Below are 19,912 nucleotides of genomic sequence, written 5' to 3'. Positions count from 1 at the left end.
GCAGTGGAGGGTAATGTGAGAGTATTTAGATAAAAGCGGTGATGGAACGGAATATTTGCATAATCAATGGGGTTTTTCGTGTGGTTTAAAATGAGTTACGACCATTATAAAACTTTTCAAATACCTGTTCTTCTAATTGCAAAGGTGATAATGTGTAATTTGGAAAAAAATAGGGTAAGCTACAGAATAATAAAAAAGAAACACCCTTCACAATTGTTCAAACTTTTACATCTTTGTTAATAAAAATAGAGTGGTAGTGGGGGCGAAATGGCAGAGTGGTTACGGCATTGCACTGCGATCCGGAAAAGTCCTGGATTTGAGCCCTGCTTCAGGTACTTCGTTGTTTTTCTTGGGCAAGATTTTTAACCCCCAATTTGCTAACTTTGGACAACATGGGTGATTCCTGTTGACATAAGACATCCTGTTTGATAGATTACATATGGGAGCGTTCACATATTACGTCATCAGGGGGGGGGAGGGGGGGTCTACCAAATGTTGACATGTGTTGACATGGGGGAGGGGGGGGGGTCAGACCCAAGATGATGTCATCAAAACATAGGCAAATTAAGCCTATTTCAAAGTTTGTTCCTTTCAAAACAGCTAAAGATAAATTGCTATGATGAGTATTGCCCATCTCTCAAGAAACAAGATGGGAAAGGGGTATCACTTCTCAAAAGGCGAACTTGCCCTAAATGTTCATTGTATCACTCCTCGACCACAGCAATGAAAGACCATTCACGAAAATGCGGCATACAAGAAGAACAGCAAATGGGAGAAAATGATGACGATGAAGATGAAATTGATGATACTATTTATAGTACATTGCCAGAGGCCCAAGGCAGAAACATTTTTGAATCAATTAATTTTATGTTTGGAAATTGAAACAGAAATTCATTCCACTAAAAGACTAATATGCTATAAAATAATTTGCCTCCTATACTATTTTAAATTACACTTTCTGAATTTTTTTAAATAGCACCTGCACCAAGTAGCCTAATTTAAATAATGTTTGTTAGATTTTATCTTTGCAAATTTAAATTTTATGTCCCCATTGTATCGTAAAACATAAATTATAAACAGTTTCTGAAATTAATAAAATGTCTGAATGTGTTTTATCAAACGTTGATAATCAATGTTTATGGTTTGAAAAACGAATAATAAATATTGTGAAATTAAAATTATCTTTTAGTTTTTATTAAATTAGATGACGTCATCATCTGTTGGGGGGGGGGGGGTCAGGTCAATGATGACAAGTGATGATTTGGGGGAGGGGGGGGTCTAAAAAGGGCAAATTTTTGATGACGTAATATGTGAACGCTCCCATATGTATAATCCTTCATGGAGTGCCTAGGGACAGTATCTAATAGTAAAGCAAGGACTTTCTGGGGTGGCAAGGACTGATTCTGGGGTAGCAAGGACTGTTTCTGGGGTGGCAAGGACTGTATCTGGGGTGGCAAATACTGTTTCTGGGGTGGCAAGGACTGTTTCTGGGGTGGCAAGGACTGTTTCTGGGGTGGCAAGGACTGTTTCTGGGGTGGCAAGGACTGTTTCTTGGGTGGGAAGGACTGTTTCTGGGGTGGCAAGAACTGTTTCTGGGGTTGCAAGGATCTTCAATTAGAGTTTAAACGAAAAGGTCTTAGAGCCAATTCTAGTTTATCTTTCGCCACTGTTTAATCCTTGAATGACACATGATAATAGCTTTTATTTGCCGACCAAAAACAAGGATGGTTATGGCAATAATTATAATTATTACATTTTAAAATTAAACTTCAACTATCTTACATGATGATAATTTAACAGGATTTGTTTTAATTATGATATGTGGCAGGGGATTTACGGTGGATTACAAGAATCATATATACATATTGAATATAAATGAAAATATAACATGTTTCATAAACAAATGTTAACTATAGTATAATATACTTTTAGCTAGAGTTTTATACTCGTATTTCAACTTACAAACATCCATAGAATAAAGCACACATAAAATAGACACGAATGATATTAACAACAATAAAAAATATAATTGAATTCACAGTAAAATCTTGTTTCATTTAGAACAGGTTAAACCAATTATAAATTACCTTCAGCCAAGAGATAGTTAAAACTTTCTGGAAAAGTTTGAAATTTGACAACTGGTTCCTCTCTGGGTGTTTTAGAGTGTGTGACCGTTTATTCTGAGAGAAATTGAATTTTGTCAAAATTGGCATGAAAAGCAATTTTAGGAATAGCCAATCAGAAGGAATGGAATTTTCTGGATGGCCCATGGGGGTCCAGATATTTTGATTAACGGGAAGAGTGAGATTTTTAATTACAATTGGCCTGTCTCTGGTAGAGACAGGATCCACAGGGCATAACTCTCCCGGAGTGGTTAAGTTAGGAGAAACGATAAGCAGACAATAGAACAGATAGGTATGGACCCTAGGTGCATATGGATGTGTAAGAAATAGGGTTCCGTTAACAATGGGTAAGTTCGCAATATCTTGACCACTTCATGCTTTTAAACCCTTTAGTGAAATTTGGAATTCATTCGTGTTTTACAATTGGCTGAGAAATTGTTTTAAATCATAAGTGTTAATTGGCCTTTGCAAATATTGTTGTCCACTAATCAATTGAAGGGGTTTTGAAATGGATGCACGAGTGAGTGAAAATAGCTTGTCACACAAATATTGATCAATAAAAATGACCCTTATATTGTCAAAATTTCACAAACCTGACAATTCCTTGAAGACTTCAGATGAGAGTCATTTTAATTGATAGATATTTGAAGTACATGTTTTCTGGTCAAACTGGGTTTTTTTAGAGTTTATGGCAGTATAAATGTACCAGTCCAGTCAAATATTAACTTATCACCTGTATCTTGTATAATATGAAATGCCAGAATCCATCAACAAGGTGGCTACTGATGCCAAAGAGATTCAGCTGGGTGAGGATGCTAGTCTGTCCATCTTGGATGAGTTGGAGTCGCAGTACCAGTCTCTGTTCACCAAATACCAGGCTGTCATTCAGGTAGGTTTCATGGGTATTGTTTGAATTATTTTCACCGTCACCATCACTCATGTGGCATGGGTGGCTCATAGGCAATGGTGCTTTATCTTATTATAAATCCAAATGATGTTGGATAGCGACCAACTGTTCGGATAAAATAGAGATTGTCTCGATTTAAATTTAGCAAAAAAACAACATTGGACTGTTTATATTTATGAAAATGACCCTTGCATGTCCCAGGATTATGTTTTATTAACTAGCAAATTAAATCAAGAAACAAAAAAGGCTCTAAATCTAAATTATGTTATATAATACAGTGGACTCCGGATAAGACGATGCCCAGGGGAACCGAGAAAAAAGTCGACTTATCCGAAAATCAACTTAACTGGAGTGTAACCAAATGAGCAAAAACGCACGTGAACAAAGCAAACCAAGCTAGAATAAGTATGTCCCTTCATATCTCGCGGTCTCTGTAGTGGTCATGAGAGGCTCCTACCCTCAATAGCCCCATAGAGGAATCAGAATACATCAAAATCGGAATTTGAGATAAAAAAGCGGAATCTACTTACTGTTATTGACTATGACATGCTTTGCAACAGAAAATGTAATAGACAATCCAAAAGTACTCAAATGATAAAATTTAAAATGTGTAAAAATGTACAGATTGTGTAAAGACTAAGAATGGGGTCAAATAATGATAGAGAACACACAGGTCCTGGTCGTCTGAGAACAAAGTATTGAATGGATGGATATAACCTTGTCAGGACCCTCCTCCACCCCCCCCCCCCCACACACACACCTAATCAAACAAACTCGCGTGCCGGTACACACACACACACACACACGCACACAAGGCTAAAATTAAATAGGGAAAGAAGCTGACCCTACTCAATAATATTATTACCGAATGAAGCCAACATATAATATTACCAAGGTCATTGACCTCAAAAATTGAGTCCACATAAGAATAATAATACTTTGGTCAACCCCCCTCCCAAACATATACATATAATACTATCCAACATCAGCAGCACACACTTTGAAGGGACTAATCAGACACACAAAATGTGTGTTGATTGACCATAGGAGATGCTGACGAAATAAGCCATAGCTCACTTTTTTTTCACTAGAGATTTTTTTTTTTAAATTTTCCTGGATTGGAAAGATGAAAAGCGGAATTTTTGCCTTGAATGTGGAATGTATACCAATTAAGTGAAATTATTCGGCGAAAAGCGGAAGGGTAGGAGCGTCTAGGTCAAGGTCATGCTTCTTGTAAATCGAGACAGAAATAGCTGGTATGCCAATTTCCTATGTGATGATTTTCTGTGGCATGCCAGACTTTCCAAATGCATCGAATTTTCCTTTTCCGCGATAGGTTTGCCATTGTAGTTGTAGACTTGACTTGAATTCTTTATAACATTGATACAAATTAAGAGGGCCATTACATAGGATGGCCTGGGATTAGAACCAAAAATAATCTTGAACTTGCGACAATGTAAAATTTGAGATGGAGAAATTAAAGTTATTCAATACTGCTTATGTACATTGAACCCCGATGTCAGGCAAAGCACCTACATCACATCGATGTGCGCCAATCGTTCGCGGATATACTTAACCACTGAAAATTCTTACTGGTAGCTTTTTTAACCAATGGAAATACTTGTTTAATTGTGATTTTATTGTAGTCATGGTGACAAGAACATCGACTTAAGCGACATCGACTTATGTGGATTTTTTTTTTTTTTTACTAATGTTATATAGGAAGAAGGGGGAGGGACCAAGAAAAAAAATCGACTTGGGTAAAAATCGACTCAGGCAACGTCGACGTATCCAGAGTGCACTGTAGTCTAAGCATACCGCTGTTTTGGATCCTGATGGTTTTGGTTGTTTGAGGATGGTCAGTGACTGAATGGGTGACCATGATCTTATATGGTCTGGTCTTGGCATTGTATTTTGGATGAGACATTTTACATACACTTCCCTATTTGATTAGGGCGTGAATTATTACCTGGATATAGACAATGATAGATATTGTAAGGATGCCATATGGTGACTTGTACTGCATGATATGGAATATTTGTTCTACATGGTCTACTGGGGGAATGAATGAGCTTTTTGAAGTTTAGCATATCCATGGAAATGCATTAAATAAATGCGCTTATTATTTTAATTATTATCATCATCATATTGCAATCTCTGATTTTTAAAAAAAATGTTCACATGACGCCACAAGAATGTTCTTCATCATAATTTAAGATATAAAGTATTTAAGTGGAGCTACAAATTGATCAACTGTTTAAAAAAATAATTGTTAAGGAAATGCAAAAGGAAATTTATTCTGTGAATGTTTTTAACACTTACTGAAATTTCCAAAGCCGTATTTTATTAGGCAAGGCAATTTTATGAGTAGCACTTGAAGGACCTTTGCATCATGCTCTTTCATCATACCTGTCCCAGGTTTAAAACTTTTAGACAAGATGAAGGTCATCTTTATCAATGGAAGCATGTAAAAATTTTTCGGCCTAAATAAAAATGATTTGTTTCATCATTGTTCGGCTCTAAGCTATTCTGACTTATAATAAGTTGCTTTACATAACGTTACAATATTTCAAAATGATTTAAATCATTGTTTCCATCTTTTAGGCCAAGAATGAGGGAGAAGATGAGGCAAGACAGCGTCTTGCACACAAAGAGGTTCAGACTCTGCTTCATATTACTTTGAATCGTGATTACTACCAAGACGCATCCCACGTCCCTCCCTACAAGGCCTTGTTCAAGGACATTTTTGCTACTTTGCGGAAGAGTCGAATTGAGGAGAACGAAAACCCAGATGCATCTTGTGATGCAGATGGCAGGAGACATATGGCTTGTAGCCCTATGGGTGATGAAGAAGGGGCCAGGGGGTTCATCGACGGAAGATAGAATTTGATTTGAATTAAGATTACTATATCAAAAATTCTTGTATATTTCAAGTTTTAAAATTTTTCATTTAACTTTTGCAACCATGACCAATGTCACTGTAAAGAAAACCAACTCAGACATATTTTATAACAGTGAAAGATCTATCAATGTTTGAAAACGAAAACAACCCAAAAAGTCTAAAAACTATGTGCTTTTAAACAGATTTTAAAACTTTTATCTCAATGCAATTTTGGATGTAAGAAAAGTAAAATATCAATGGGCAATTTTTAAAAATGTAAAATGTTAAATCCTGTGAAAAGCATAATATTATATCTAAAGAGACCTCGTGTTTATTTCTGACTATATGACATTGTTACTCTTTGTCATGACATAAGGCTGAGATGCTCCTCTCCTCTTTATATGACCTCAGCATTATTTTTAATGCACATATTAAATGAACAGAATCTTTCATGATGAATGATAGCCCATGACAAATAGACTCTCTATTCCCATGTATAAATGGTGGACTTTAGCTCCTGATCAATCCATATTTTTAATGTTCCATTTCATTGTCATATCTGTTCTATTTTGCAGGACAAGTTTACCAATCTCATTCACTTACGTATTATGTTAAATGTACATCCCGCTTCATTCACTTGTGATATCTACCGCATTCATTCATTATTTATTCAATATCAACAGTCATATTTATTAAAGAATTGCTGCACTTGTATAATGGTAGGTGTCTGGTGCATTGCCAAAGGTATACTTATTTTTATGTCATTGTATTGGTTGTTGATCATTTACTTCTTCTTCAAACAAAGTTAGAAATAATGATTGTGATTATACATTGATATCATATATTTTTATTTTTACTGTTTTAAAAATTTTGTTTGCAAATTTATAAATGCTATTCAAATAAAACATGAAGCTGGTATTAACGCTTTGATAAACAATTAAATGTGGAAAAAAAAAGAAAGAAAACATGTTGATGAATTGATTGATTTGGTTGTTCTATATTTTTAATTGGTTTTTATTGAAGGAGTACATTTTATAAATATCTATGAGGCTGTACCAAAAGGTCGTTTTATTGTTTTTGTTGAAAATTGGATTCTCTGTTCACACTTTTGAAAAAAACCTTTGAGAAACTATTTTTCTGCTATTCAATTGGAGCTAGATCTCCAGTTTGTGGTTTTTTATATTATTCAACTGATAGAAACGGATGAAAACGAAATTTTCCTTGGTTCTTCAAACTAACTTATTTTTGGAGTATATTTTTTTTGGGCGAACGTCACATAAACGTCCTTTTGGCACAGTCTTATTATCAATATGTGAGCGATTTATTTGAAGTTTGAAAGTGATAAATAAATGATTATTGTGAATTTATATTTTGGTATAATTAAATATGATGTTGATATAATGAATGCTTTTTGCTTTTGATCATCATACTGATATTTTATATTGTTGATTTTTTTTTTTTTCATTATCATCTACTTAAACCCTTAATCATTGATGTAATATTATAATATATATCTATATACCTAGTCATCTTTTTGTGCCAGCATTCCTTTTATGTCGTCTTACAGTTCCACCAATACTAGTAGTGAGTCATTGAATGTCTAGTCACCTGATCCCTTTTACTGATCAGTTTAGTTTTTGCAGCTTAGCTTTTGATAGAAGAAAAAAAATAAAGATTTAGTTGGTATAAAGTTGTGCAATACGATTAAACCTTTAACGTTGTGACTGAATTTCTTTCATATCATCATTTCTTCCATTATTTATGTACTTACAACTGCAGACCTAATATTTTCTATCAAGTGAATAGGCATTGTGAAACAATTTAGACTCAAATGAAGCCTAAGTCATATCATGGTTACGTCTCGGGTGATGAAAATGATAAGCTATTACGAATGGTTAGATTAAAATCAAACCCAGTGTGTGTTAATCAAGAGTTAATCAAATCACCTGGTACACTCATTTTCATGTGAAACCAAAGATTTAAATATGTACGTCTTCACAAGTAGCTTTTAGCTACTTTTAGTCAAGCATATAAATTTAATTACAAAGCAGTCACAAAATGAGAATGATGGTTGCTATTCCACTAGCACGTATTTTGAGTTTTTCCATTTCAACAAAGAGACTATGACATTATGGTCTCTCATAGTAATATATAAGAACACAAAAAGTGCCATATTAATCCTGGAATTGTCGCAATATTAGGTATAAGACAAATTAGAGAAATTTTTAATTATGATTATTATATATGCTTCATATCATTTGAAGCAGTAACTTTCATGCTGAAGGTAACAAATTGGAGTAACATTTATTACAGAACATATTGTATTATGATTGAAATATTAGATAAGTTATATATTAATAGTTTTTAGGTGAGAGATTGGCATGATAGTTCACGTACATGTAATCAAGGTTTATTTAACTGGTCATTTTATTAAATTTTGTAAATTGATGTTATAGATCTTTTTTTTTTCAAATGCTCGTCATTTTAAGTGTAATAATAACCGAATTTCAAAAGAAAAATGATTTTTAAAAATGTATAGCTTCCACTACCATTTCCCTGTTTTATTGAAAGGATTGTGAGATGTTATTACAAAGCGGCGTTATTTTATGTCCGTGTACAAGGTTTGTGTTTTGTGTTTTTTCTTCTGGGTGGTGTCTTTGGAGCTCTCATTGGAGTGGTCACTTTGGCTTTTTCTTCTATCCCTCTTTATCTGTATTTCCATTTCTATATTCTTTATGTCTTTGTTCTGGATTGAGATTGCTGTTTTTTTTCCTGGTCCTGGCGGGGATCCTTAGCTGTGGGAGCGGGTGGTTGGATGGCAGCATCACCCTTGAATCATATACCTATGATGTTCGCATGGGTGTACGATCCGATAGTGATGTCGTTTCTTCTTCTCTTTACTAGCCTATCCTGCTTCTTTGGTTTGTGATTGTATTTTTGACAGGGGATATTTTTTTTCTGTAAATCTTCTGCCTGTTTGTTCTTGGTTATTTATAATTTAGCTTATGATATCTTTAGGTTATGATTTTGATTTACATTTGTACTATTTTTGTTAGATTGCTTGTTTTTTTGTTTCAGCGGTCTCTCATATAACCTCAATTGTGTTGGAAGAGACCTAAAGCAACAAACAAACAAAAAAATTAGCTGTGGGAAACAGTCAAATGTATAGTTTAATTTTTGGAGAGATATTTTTTTCCTTGTAAATCATCTCTCTGTTATGTACTATTAAGAAATTAAGGATCAGGCACCGGTGTAAGATAAAGATCTTAACAAGTGTGTATGAAAGGTGCCACACAAAGCAAGAAAGAAAAATACAAGAAAAAAAAACATCCCTGAAGTTTTAGGATGGTGCTTTGTCTGGCACATTTCATACACCCTTGTTCAGATCCTTATCCTATGTACTATCATAGTTTTATATATATATATATATATATATATATATATATATAAACAAACATGATTGCATCGTTCAAAATGGGATCCTTTGCTTGTGCCTGGATGGGACTTAAAGGTAATATCAACATAGATGCATTGATGGAATTTTCGCGGAATCTTCTATTTTCTATTTGAACCAGTCCCTCTTGCTTGTCTTTTTCCTTTGTGCTTTTAATTATAGATCTACAACTTTCTCCTGATCATCTTCACTTCATTGTTATTGGCGCTGATACAAGTATTGCTAGCGCCATAAAACACTTAAATACAAAAACATAAAAACAAGATTTTAAAAACTCTCTACTTAATGTTGTGTTGGGAAGCTTAGACTTAATTGTTGAGAATAATGTGTGTTTATATATTTATTAATAAGTTTATTTACTTTCTTGTTAAATTTGTATACAATAATTGTCTTTGTCTATTTGAAGTCAATTCAAGGTTGTCCTCTTTATAAAATAAATTTTCTTCTTTTCCATGTAACCCTCCGTCCGTGTCCTGAAATGAAAACATTTGGTGGCTAGATTCTTGTTAGGATCCTTTGGTTGGAGGGAGTCGGTCAGTTTTCTAAGTATCTGGGTGGGGTTCCTGACCTCCCATAGCGGGCAGGGAGGCACTGACTTTGTCTTCTATCCCATTATATGTTTCTAACATGCTTTCTGTCTTAGTCTTGGTTTGAGATTACGGTATTATCCTGGCCCTGGCCGGAGTCCAGGTTGGGAGGGAAACAGTCAAATGCATAGTTATTGTTATGAGAGATGATATTTTTTCCTTTCAAACCATCTCTCTGTTATGTATTATTACTTTTTTTATTTTGAATGTATAATGTCCTTATCTAAAGGGAAACAGTCAAATGTCGAGTATTAGTTTTGAGAGATGATATTATTTTTCCTTGTAAATCTTCTCTGTTATGTATTTTTAGTTATGTATTTTGTTTTGAATATTTTGTAAACATTTGAGTGTATTTCTCTCAGTGGAATCCTGTGTTGGTGTCGGGATGAAATTTTTAGGTGATCTCAAACTAAGTACATTGATGGTATTCTCTTGGAATCCACATCTGTTCCCTATTTGAACCAATCCCATTTGTCTTTACTTTTTCCCATGTTCTTTTAATTGTAATTCTTCTGGAATCTTTTCACTATCCTATTTTCTTCCTTTTTACTCGCGCTGAAATGACCTAAATGTGTCGCAAGCGCCGTAAAACCCTTAAAAACAAACAAAACAAACATTTCTTGGCCTCCATCAATCAGGCAAACTGGGTGGGGATCCTGACCTCCCATAGCGGGCAGGGAGGTACATACTGTGTCTTCTATCCCCTTATATCTGTTATCCAACATGCTTTCTGTCTTTGTCTCGGAATGAGATTACTTGGTTTTGTCCTGGCACTGGCCGGAATCCTAGCTGGGAGGGAAACAGTCAAATGCATAGTTATTGTTTTGGGAGATGATATTTTTTTCCTTGTAAATCATCTCTCTGTTATGTATTATTATTTTTATTTTGAATGTATAATGTAAGCATTTGAGTGTGTTCCTCTTTGTTGGATTTTGTGCTTGTGTCTGGATGAGACTTGTAGGTGATTTCAAACTAAGTACATTGGTGGTATGCTCTTGGAATCTACATCTGATCCCTATTTGTTCTCAATTCCCCTTTGTCTTACTTTCTCTTGGGTGCTTTAATTGTAATTCTAGAACTTTTTACTATCCCATTTTCTTCCTTTTTACTGGCGCTGATATAACCTAAATGTGTTGCAAGCGCCGTAAAATCCTTAAAAACAAAACAATCAATCAGGCAAAGGTTATCAAAGAACAAATCTGAAAAGTCAGTATGAAATAATGTCAATGTCAGACAAAGCAGAAAGAAGAGCACCCAGCTGCCAAATCACTGCTGGCTGGACAGTTTGGTCAGAAAGAACAAACAAACTTGAATTCACCCAGGATCTTTGTGTGTGGAAGTTTTGTACTAACTGTGCAATCGGGGCCCCCACAATGACTTTTTGTCTAAGAATTCTTTTTTCTTTTTAATTTGGACAGACTGTTATAGGACAAATAAAGCAAACAGACAGTACCGATTGAATCAAATAGATTGACTTGCATTGTCCCATTTTAATTTAAAAGATAACTCAACAACTTGCGACTGCTTTTCTTGTATTTTTATCTCCCCACCGTCACTGCCATCTCTTTTTTTTTTTTAATTTTAGATATTTTTATTTTGTGAAAAAGTACAAACTTGTATTATTTTAGTGCCTTTTTGTTATATGAAAAAAATAATAATTTTCCATTTTTGTTAGAATATAAGGTTTGGAGGAAGGGCTTGATATATGGAGGAAACAAGAGTTACAGTAAATGGGGGGTGGTGACACCATGACAACAGTGACACTAAATATGCAATTTTTTCACCATCAGTATTATCGTAACTCTCTTTTTCACTCTTCTGTTTGAAACTATTTGTGCCTAATCTCTGAATTATAATACTTTTTAATTTTTTCTTAGAAAACTTTTTCACTGCCGAAAACCCATTTTTTTATCAGTTACAATTTCTTTTGTATTTTTTATTATTTTTTTTATTTTTAATTGTTTATTTATCATGGGGTATAATATTGGGTTGCTATTTTACACAAAAAGGTTTTGAAAATGTCTGTGAAAATGTAATGAAATATTCTGATCTGTAATTTTATTTATTTTAAATTTAAGATTATGTGAAGTCTTCTAAATTGATTTATTTATGAGTTACTCGTTAATACATCTAAGACGAATAATAATTTAAACAAAATCCCATAAAACTTAAGTTGCTTTTTTTCAAGGCATTGATTTTTACACCCGTTTTTGGTATCAGTATATATGATGTAAAACTTTTTTACCTTTGTTAAATGGATTGGTTTCAGTTTGATACCCTTGCTTTTAAAATTTTATTGGGAGATAAAAAAAAAACCCTGTGCCATGAGTTTAATGTTATTTGATTTATGTCCCCAATTGTCTCCCTTTTCTGTGTGTTGGCTTAATTGTTTTATTTGGTATGGTACTCGATGATAAGATATCAGATGAATTATAAATATTCTTATAGAGCTATCCGTTGTCCTTATAAGATATCAGATGAATTATAAATATTCTTATAGAGCTATCCGTTGTCCTTATAAGATATCAGATGAATTATAAATATTCTTATAGAGCTATCCGTTGTCCTTATAAGATATCAGATGAATTATAAATATTCTTATAGAGCTATCCGTTGTCCTTTCCCAAGTGGCTTTTTGTCTTCGAACCGGGGGTGGAATAAATTGATAGTGCCAATGCCTTGATTTGATCATCTATTGGATGTGTCAAATGTGAGCATGTCTTTTTTTTTGGGGGGGGGGGGGGGGTTGGTTTATTGTGTGAGATGACGTATGCTTTTCGTGTAAATCATTATTATGATTACCTGTATGGCTGTGTATTCAAACATATCTGAGTGTGACATGGTTCCCTGTTAATGAGTATTTATGTGAGACATTTGTGTGGCCTGATGCAGACAATTTTGTAGTCAACTACTTTACTGTGTTCAAATTCCAACAAGTCTCCTTTAACGTCTTTCTTCATCTGCCCCAAAATCCTTTTAGAGACACGCTGAATTTTAAATCAATGATCAAAATCAAATTTGCATGCACAAATTGAAAATCACAAATCATCTCTAAGTCATATGTTATTTGCGATGCATAGCTTGTGGCAATGCAATAAATTTCTTCTTTCCTCTAACGACTATGTGTCTGATTTGAAAAAGTAGTGTTCAAGAGAGGAAAAAATCCATGCAAATAGAGTAATCTAAAGTTATATTTATCACTTGTTCATGGTTTTACAATGCTTACAGAGAGTATAGTACAAGTTGCTTGTTGGGCAACATTTTTGTATAGCTTGCTTACTCAAGGACACAAAACCAGAACAGTTTTGCATTCACTGTCACCCATCCGGTTACTTATAATGCTTATTATTGCTTTACTTGAATTACAGTTTGAGATACCGTATTTCTGAGCTACCAAAGCCACTAACCATCTTCCTTTCCTTAAGTGCAAATGGGAAATAAAAAAATCAGATGCACTATTAAACTTACTACAAGCAGAAATGCCCTTCTCTTTACTTCCACATCTGCCATGGGTGCTTTCCGTTATTTTATGTAAAGATTAAATTTTTGTACTTCAAAATTCAATCTCCCTTCACTTCTGATTTAACATTAAATATTCAATTTTTATTTCATACTACAGGTTGCTAAAAAAATTCTGAAGAGCGAGAAAGAGACTCACATATCAACTTGAGAGTAATTTATTTAGTTCTGGGGGAAATGAGATCGGAGTGAACGGAGGAAATTATTCCGTTTTTATGATGTCGAAATATGGTTATAACCATCTCCCTTGGTGGGGTTCCTGGGCAGGGAGGTCACTTATTGTGTCTTCTATACCCCTATATTTGTTTTCCAACTTGCTTTTTGTCATTCTCTTGGAATGAGATTACTTGGTTTTGTCCTTTACCTTGTCTGTGTCCTTGGCTGAGAGGGAAACAGTCAAATGTTTATATACAGTTTTGAGGATATGTTATTTTTTTCCGTGTAAGTCATTTCTCTGCTATGTATTGTCATTTTTGTTGTTTTGAATGTATAATGTATGTATTTGAGTGTGTTCCTCTTTGTGGGATCCTGTGCTTGTGCCTGAAGAGATTTTTCGGTGATCTCAAACTATGCACACTGATAGTATGCTTTTTGAATCTAAATCTTTTCCTTATTTCTACCATTCCCTTCTTGTGGGATTTGAATTGTAAGTCTAGAATTTTTAAAATATCCAATTAATTTTTTTTTATTTTACGGGTGCTGAAATGACTTAAATGTGTCGCATGCACCGTAAAAAAACCCTAAAAAACAAACAAACAATTACCAAACCCAATTATTTAATGTGTTATTGTGTTATCACTTTTTTTTAGTAGTTAAGGGGCGAGGAAATAAATGTACATGTGTGCTATCCATTGCCTCAATCTGGGATTATGTTGGAGTGTGGTTTTTTGTTGTTTGTTTTTCTTATTCAGATGCCTTTGACCTTGTCCTCTCGGATGTAAAATCTGCTAGAAGCTGTGGACTCTAAAAAGTAATGTGCTAATATGAATACTGTATATATACATTTTCAACAACAACAAAAAAAAGTACTAAACTCAGAATATTTCATGATCAAAACCTCTCGTCAATCAATAACAAAAACGGTAAAAAAAAAAAGGTAATGATCCCCGTTAAATCCTGATAGATGAGAGAAATATTCACTGTCTTTATTCCAGGCTGGACATGCTGAGAACCTTTCTTTTGATTAACTGAATTTAAGAAGTATTACTGTTCGTACTGTTAAATTATAGTCTAAAGAAGGGTTTCGATCCCAAAGCATCCATCTTAGTGTTTAGTTCGTTTTCAAAACTGTTACATATATTCATTCACTTTTGGACATATTATTGCTCTGGAGTTTAATGTCGAAAAATAAATTTTAAGTTATAGTAATAGATAATATGAAATTTGAGCTCTTTGCACAGAAGCTTAATAGAGCTTAAAACTGGAATAAATCCTGTAACCAAGTCTGCTATTTACCCCGACCTAGTACCGTTTTGAGGCGATGGAAAGGAAGATAACCAAAGTGAAAGGGAAAAGTTTTTCATTGTTATAGATAGTTCGAAGTTGACGTCACTTAAGTCTTTGTTATTGTTTTTTTTGCCATCCGTGTTTATGAGTAGTTCTCACTAAACCATATTAACCAGACTATAAACGTTCATGATTACACACAGTTTTGTGTGTTGGTCCGTTATACTTCTGGATGGCAATGTTGTGAGCTTCTTAGCCAAGCGCATACTATCTATAGGGATCCCAAATTACTGTTGTTAACAGGTGAATGATTCTTCACAAATCATCAAAAATGAGGTCTCTTTGATCAGTCTCTCTTTCTATTCAATTTATGTTAATGGTGAAAAACTTATACCATTAAAATTAGCAGTCTTTGAAGATTACATTAGCAAAAATTGGGCCTGCTAGGTTTTTCAGCTATGTATACAAAGTCTATTTCTTTTCTCCCCTAACTGAGATTTATTTTTCTTCACAAATCATCAAAAAGTGAAAATTTAAAAACCCATAACTTTTTTATTTATTTTCCGATTTTGATAAATGTATTATTTTCCATGGTTTGGGAAGTCACATGGGCTTTGTAATTAAATTTTTGCTGTTTGTATAACGAAATTTTAGTTTGGGATACCTAATGTAGTGCAGTGAATAATATCATCCACATCTCACTCTAAATATAAAACAGCGTTAAATGTACTCGGCTCTGCGAAGACAATTTATTGTTGCAGACCTTATCTAAGTTGGTCTAGGTCATGAATAAATTGGCTAAACCAACAAGAGGTTGAACATCTATAAGGAAGTTTAGTAAAAATCTGATTGACAATAAAAGTTGATAAAATGTAATTGTAAAGCATTAATTTACTCCATTGTTTGAGTTGAATATTGTAACAGAATTCTTGGATGCTGGTGAGGCTTTGTGGTCTATGACACTAAGCCTCAGACTGGTCGGGCCCTGGTGTGAGTCCCACTCTAGGCAGCCCAGAGTTGAATCCATGGAAAATATTCCTTATTCACTTTCACTGCACTCAGATGTGAAATGAGTACCCGACTGTCTGGGCGGGGTTCTTTGACCTCCCATGGTGGGCAGGAGGTCACGCTGTCTTCTATCCCCTTATATATGTTTTACGAGTTGCTTCCTTGTCTTGGAATGGGATTACTTAGTTTTGTCACAGCCCTGGCTGGAGTCCTTGACTGGGAGGGAAACATTCAAATGTATAGTTATAGTTTTGGGAGATGATATTTTTTTTTCCTTGTAAATCATCTCTGTTATGTATTGTTAGTTATGTATTCTGTAAACATTTGAGTGTATTTCTCTCAGTGGGATCCTGCGCTAATGTCTGGATGAGACTTTAAGGTGATCTCAAACTAAGTACATTGATGGCATGCATCTGTTCCCTATTTGAACGAATTCCCCTTTGTCTTACTTTTTCTTATGTGCTTTGATTATAAATCTAGATTATTTTGACTATTCCATTTTCTTCTTTATACTGGTGCTGATATGACCTAAATGTGTCGCAAGCGCCGTAAAACCCCCAAAAACGAGTACCTGACTGTTAAAGGCATTGTCTGTGTCGAGGGAAAAAGTGAAATAGCGCCTTACAGGTGTCTGTTTTGTCCTAAATACAAAGTGTTGCTTTTCGCTTGGGACCCATTGTGAAGCGCTTGTAGCACATACAGTGGATCCTGCAGTATGTAAAAGCTCAATATTTTTTTTCTTACACCATATTTGTGTTCATTAAATTATATTTTCTCTTTACAGTACAGTGACAATAAAAATATGAAAAAGTGTGTGATATCAATTTTCTTTATTTCTGTCCTGATATTGTTATCGTAATATTGTGTGAAGTGTAAATAGCTTCAATGTGATTTAAATATTATTGTTTACTTCTGTCCCCTCCCAACTAGTGTGTCCCTATTATTATAAGTCAGTGATATTTTTAAAAAGTAACAATACTAGTCGACTATACTTTTTAAGCTGAATCTTTTACCAGAATTACATGTCACGATTTTAATAAATTTACTAAAGAAGGGTTTTAATCCAGAATGTTGAGATTTTGTCCAGTCTGCTATCAATTAAAACTGTTACATTCGCTTTATTTTGAAATATTAAAAGTAAATGTAGTGCTTTTGTTGTTGTTTAAGTCGTGAGTTATCTTGGAAAAAAACCCAGACAAAACTGATAAAGGCTTGCGATTTTTTTTCCTTTTTATTTTTGGGTGTGTCATCACTATGTGGTTGATACACTTAAAGCTTCTTTGAGATATGTATGTGTATTCTATGATGTCAGTATTGTCCCCCATTTTATTCATTGGATTAATAAATTAGTATGAATATGAGCCATTGTTGTTTGTAATTATTAAATTTAGTTAAGTGAACGATTTCTTGTAGCACATTAGGCATATTGGCACCCTTAACCTTAAAATAAAAAAGGTCATCTACAGACTTTAAAAAAAATATAGATTCTTGTTACACAAGAATGATACGATACAATGCTAAAGGATATAATCTATTGTAACACGAAATGGATTTAGGGAAACAATTTGCATTAGATACCAGCAGCCGGAAGGGGATTATCAGCAAATGGGAGAGACTAAGACGATTTTTAATACACTCTCACCTAATAATATGATGTAGAGAGACCAAAAAAAAGTACGCCCTTCCGCCATGACATCATAAGATATCATCGCCTAGGCATTCCACGGAATATAGATAATTCATTAAACAAGATGTCTGATGTCAACAGGAATCACACATGTAGTCCAAGTGAACAAATTGGGGGATAATAATCTTGCTCAAGGAAAAATTGAAAGTGCCTGAAACGGGGCTCGAACATGGGACCTTTTGGGTCACAGTGCAATGCCTTAACAACTCGGCCACTTTGCCCAAGAGAACAACATCGTTCATAAAACATGTATGATTTCTCACATCGTGGAGTAATCTCCAGTCAGTGACCAGAAAAAGATTTTTAAAAATAATTAGAAATCCCACCAAGCTTTCAAGAGTTAATCTGCTGTGCGCACGGGAGCTCTTCCAGGTGTTTGTTACATATTAAGGGTTTACAGCACTTGTTTAGGTCATTTCAGCGACAGTAAAAAGGAAAAATATTGGATAGTAAAAAAATCCTATAATTAAAGCACCCAAGAAAAAGTTTGTTGGGAATTTGTTCAAATAGGTAGATTCCAAGAGCATACCATCAATGTTTGTTTTGTTTGTTTTTAAGCGTTTTACGGCACTTGCAACACATTAAGGTCATATCAGCGCCAGTAGAAAATGGGATAGTAAAAAGTTCTAGAATTACAATTAAAACACCCAAGAAAAGGTAAGACAAAGGGGAATTAGTTCAAATAAGAAACAGGTGTAAATTCCAAGAGCACACTATCAAAGAGGTTTGAGATCACTAAAAGTCTCATCCAGGTACAAGCACATGTCCCCACTAAGAGGAACACACTCAAATGTTTTACAAATCATATATAATATAAAGAAAACATAATACAGTGCATAACAGAGAGATGATTTGCAAGGGAAAAAAATATCATCTCCATCTCCCAAAACTAACCATACATTTGACTGTTTCCCTTTCAGCCAGGGCATCTGGTCAGGACCAGGACAAAATCAAGTAATCTCATTCCAAGACAAAGACAGAAAGCATGTTGGAAAACAGATTTAAGGGGATAGAAGATACAGTGTGTACCTCCCTGCCCGCTATGGGAGGTCAGGATCCCCACCCAGCACCAAGCTTTCACACAATATAATATTGCACCCAAGAAAAAGTAAGACAAAGGGGAATTGGTTTGTTTTGTTTTTTAAGGGTTTTACGGCGCTTGCAACACATTTAGGTTATATTAGCGCCAGTAAAAAGGAAGAAAATGGGATAGTAAAAAGTTCTAGAATTACAATTAAAGCACCAAAGAAAAAGCAAGACAAAGGGAACTGGGAACATATAGGGATCAGATGTAGATTCCAAGAGCATACCACCAATGTACTTAGTTTGAGATCACCTATAAGTCTCATCCGGACACAAGCACAAAATCCAACAGAGAGTAATACACTCAAATGCTTACATTATACACTAAAAATAACAAATATAATAATACATAAGAGAGGTGATTTACAAGGAAAAAAATATCATCTCCCAAAACAATAACTATGCATTTGACTGTTTCCCTCCCAGCCAAGACTCCAGCAGGGCCAGAATAAAACCAAGTAACCTCACTCCAAGACAAAGACAGATAGCATGTTGGAAAACAGATATAAGGGGATAGAAGACACAGTATGGACCTCCCTGCCCGCTATGGGAGGTCAGGATCCCCACCCAGGGGAATTGGTTCAAATAGGTAGATTCCAAGAGCATACCATCAATGTGAGATCACCTAAAAGTCTCATCACCAGTACAGGATCCCATTAAGAGGAACACACACAAATGTTTAAAAGATATTGTATGTTCAAATTTTAAAAAAATATTATTCAGTACAGAACAGAGAGGTGATTTACAATGGAAAAAATATCACTTCTTAAAACTATAATTATACATTTGACTGTTTTCCTCCCAGCCAGGGCACGAACAAAATCAAGAAACCTCAATCTAGACAGAGACAGAAAGCAAGTTGGAAAACAGATATAGGGGATAGAAGACATAGCAAGTGACCTACCTGTCCATCACGTAGGACAAAAGACCTCACACCCAACTCCAGGTGCGTCCACCAATCATTGACTAATGATAGAAGTGAAAGAGCCTTGCTGTACTAAAATGTATGAAAAAAACCCCCCCCAAAAAAACAAAACAAACTTGAACCTTTGTACAACGCAATATCCACTAAACGTGCTCAAAAAAACATAGAAAAACTCATACTGCTGCTCAATAAAACCACATTTCTTTATTTTCAAACATCTATCACAAACAATTATTTCAATCAACCTAATAAAAATTCACATATTGTTATAAAGACAGAGTAGTCCCATTGA

The 19,912-nt window shown here is 34.5% G+C and overlaps 1 protein-coding gene across 3 annotated transcripts in view; it reads left to right on the top strand.

Annotated features, from left to right (window-relative positions):
* Positions 1-8,531, top strand: part of LOC144972576 (cerebellar degeneration-related protein 2-like) — a 35,668-nt gene extending 27,137 nt beyond the window's left edge. For all 3 annotated transcript variants that reach the window (XM_078913948.1, XM_078913949.1, XM_078913950.1), the window contains 2 exons: positions 2,885-3,012; positions 5,635-8,531. In XM_078913948.1, coding sequence (XP_078770074.1) covers positions 2,885-3,012; positions 5,635-5,913 — 407 coding nt within the window. In that variant the 3' untranslated portion in view covers positions 5,914-8,531. The remainder of the gene's footprint in view (positions 1-2,884; positions 3,013-5,634) is intronic.
* Positions 8,532-19,912: the final 11,381 nt, after the last annotated feature.

This window comes from Berghia stephanieae, chromosome 5 (genome assembly GCF_034508935.2).
Source record: "Berghia stephanieae isolate SIO BIC M18660-M18661 chromosome 5, UCSD_Bste_1.3, whole genome shotgun sequence".
Classification (NCBI taxonomy): Eukaryota; Metazoa; Mollusca; class Gastropoda; order Nudibranchia; family Aeolidiidae; genus Berghia; species Berghia stephanieae.
The sequence above is the reverse complement of the archived record's forward strand: the minus strand, read 5'-3'. Positions and strand labels throughout refer to the sequence as shown.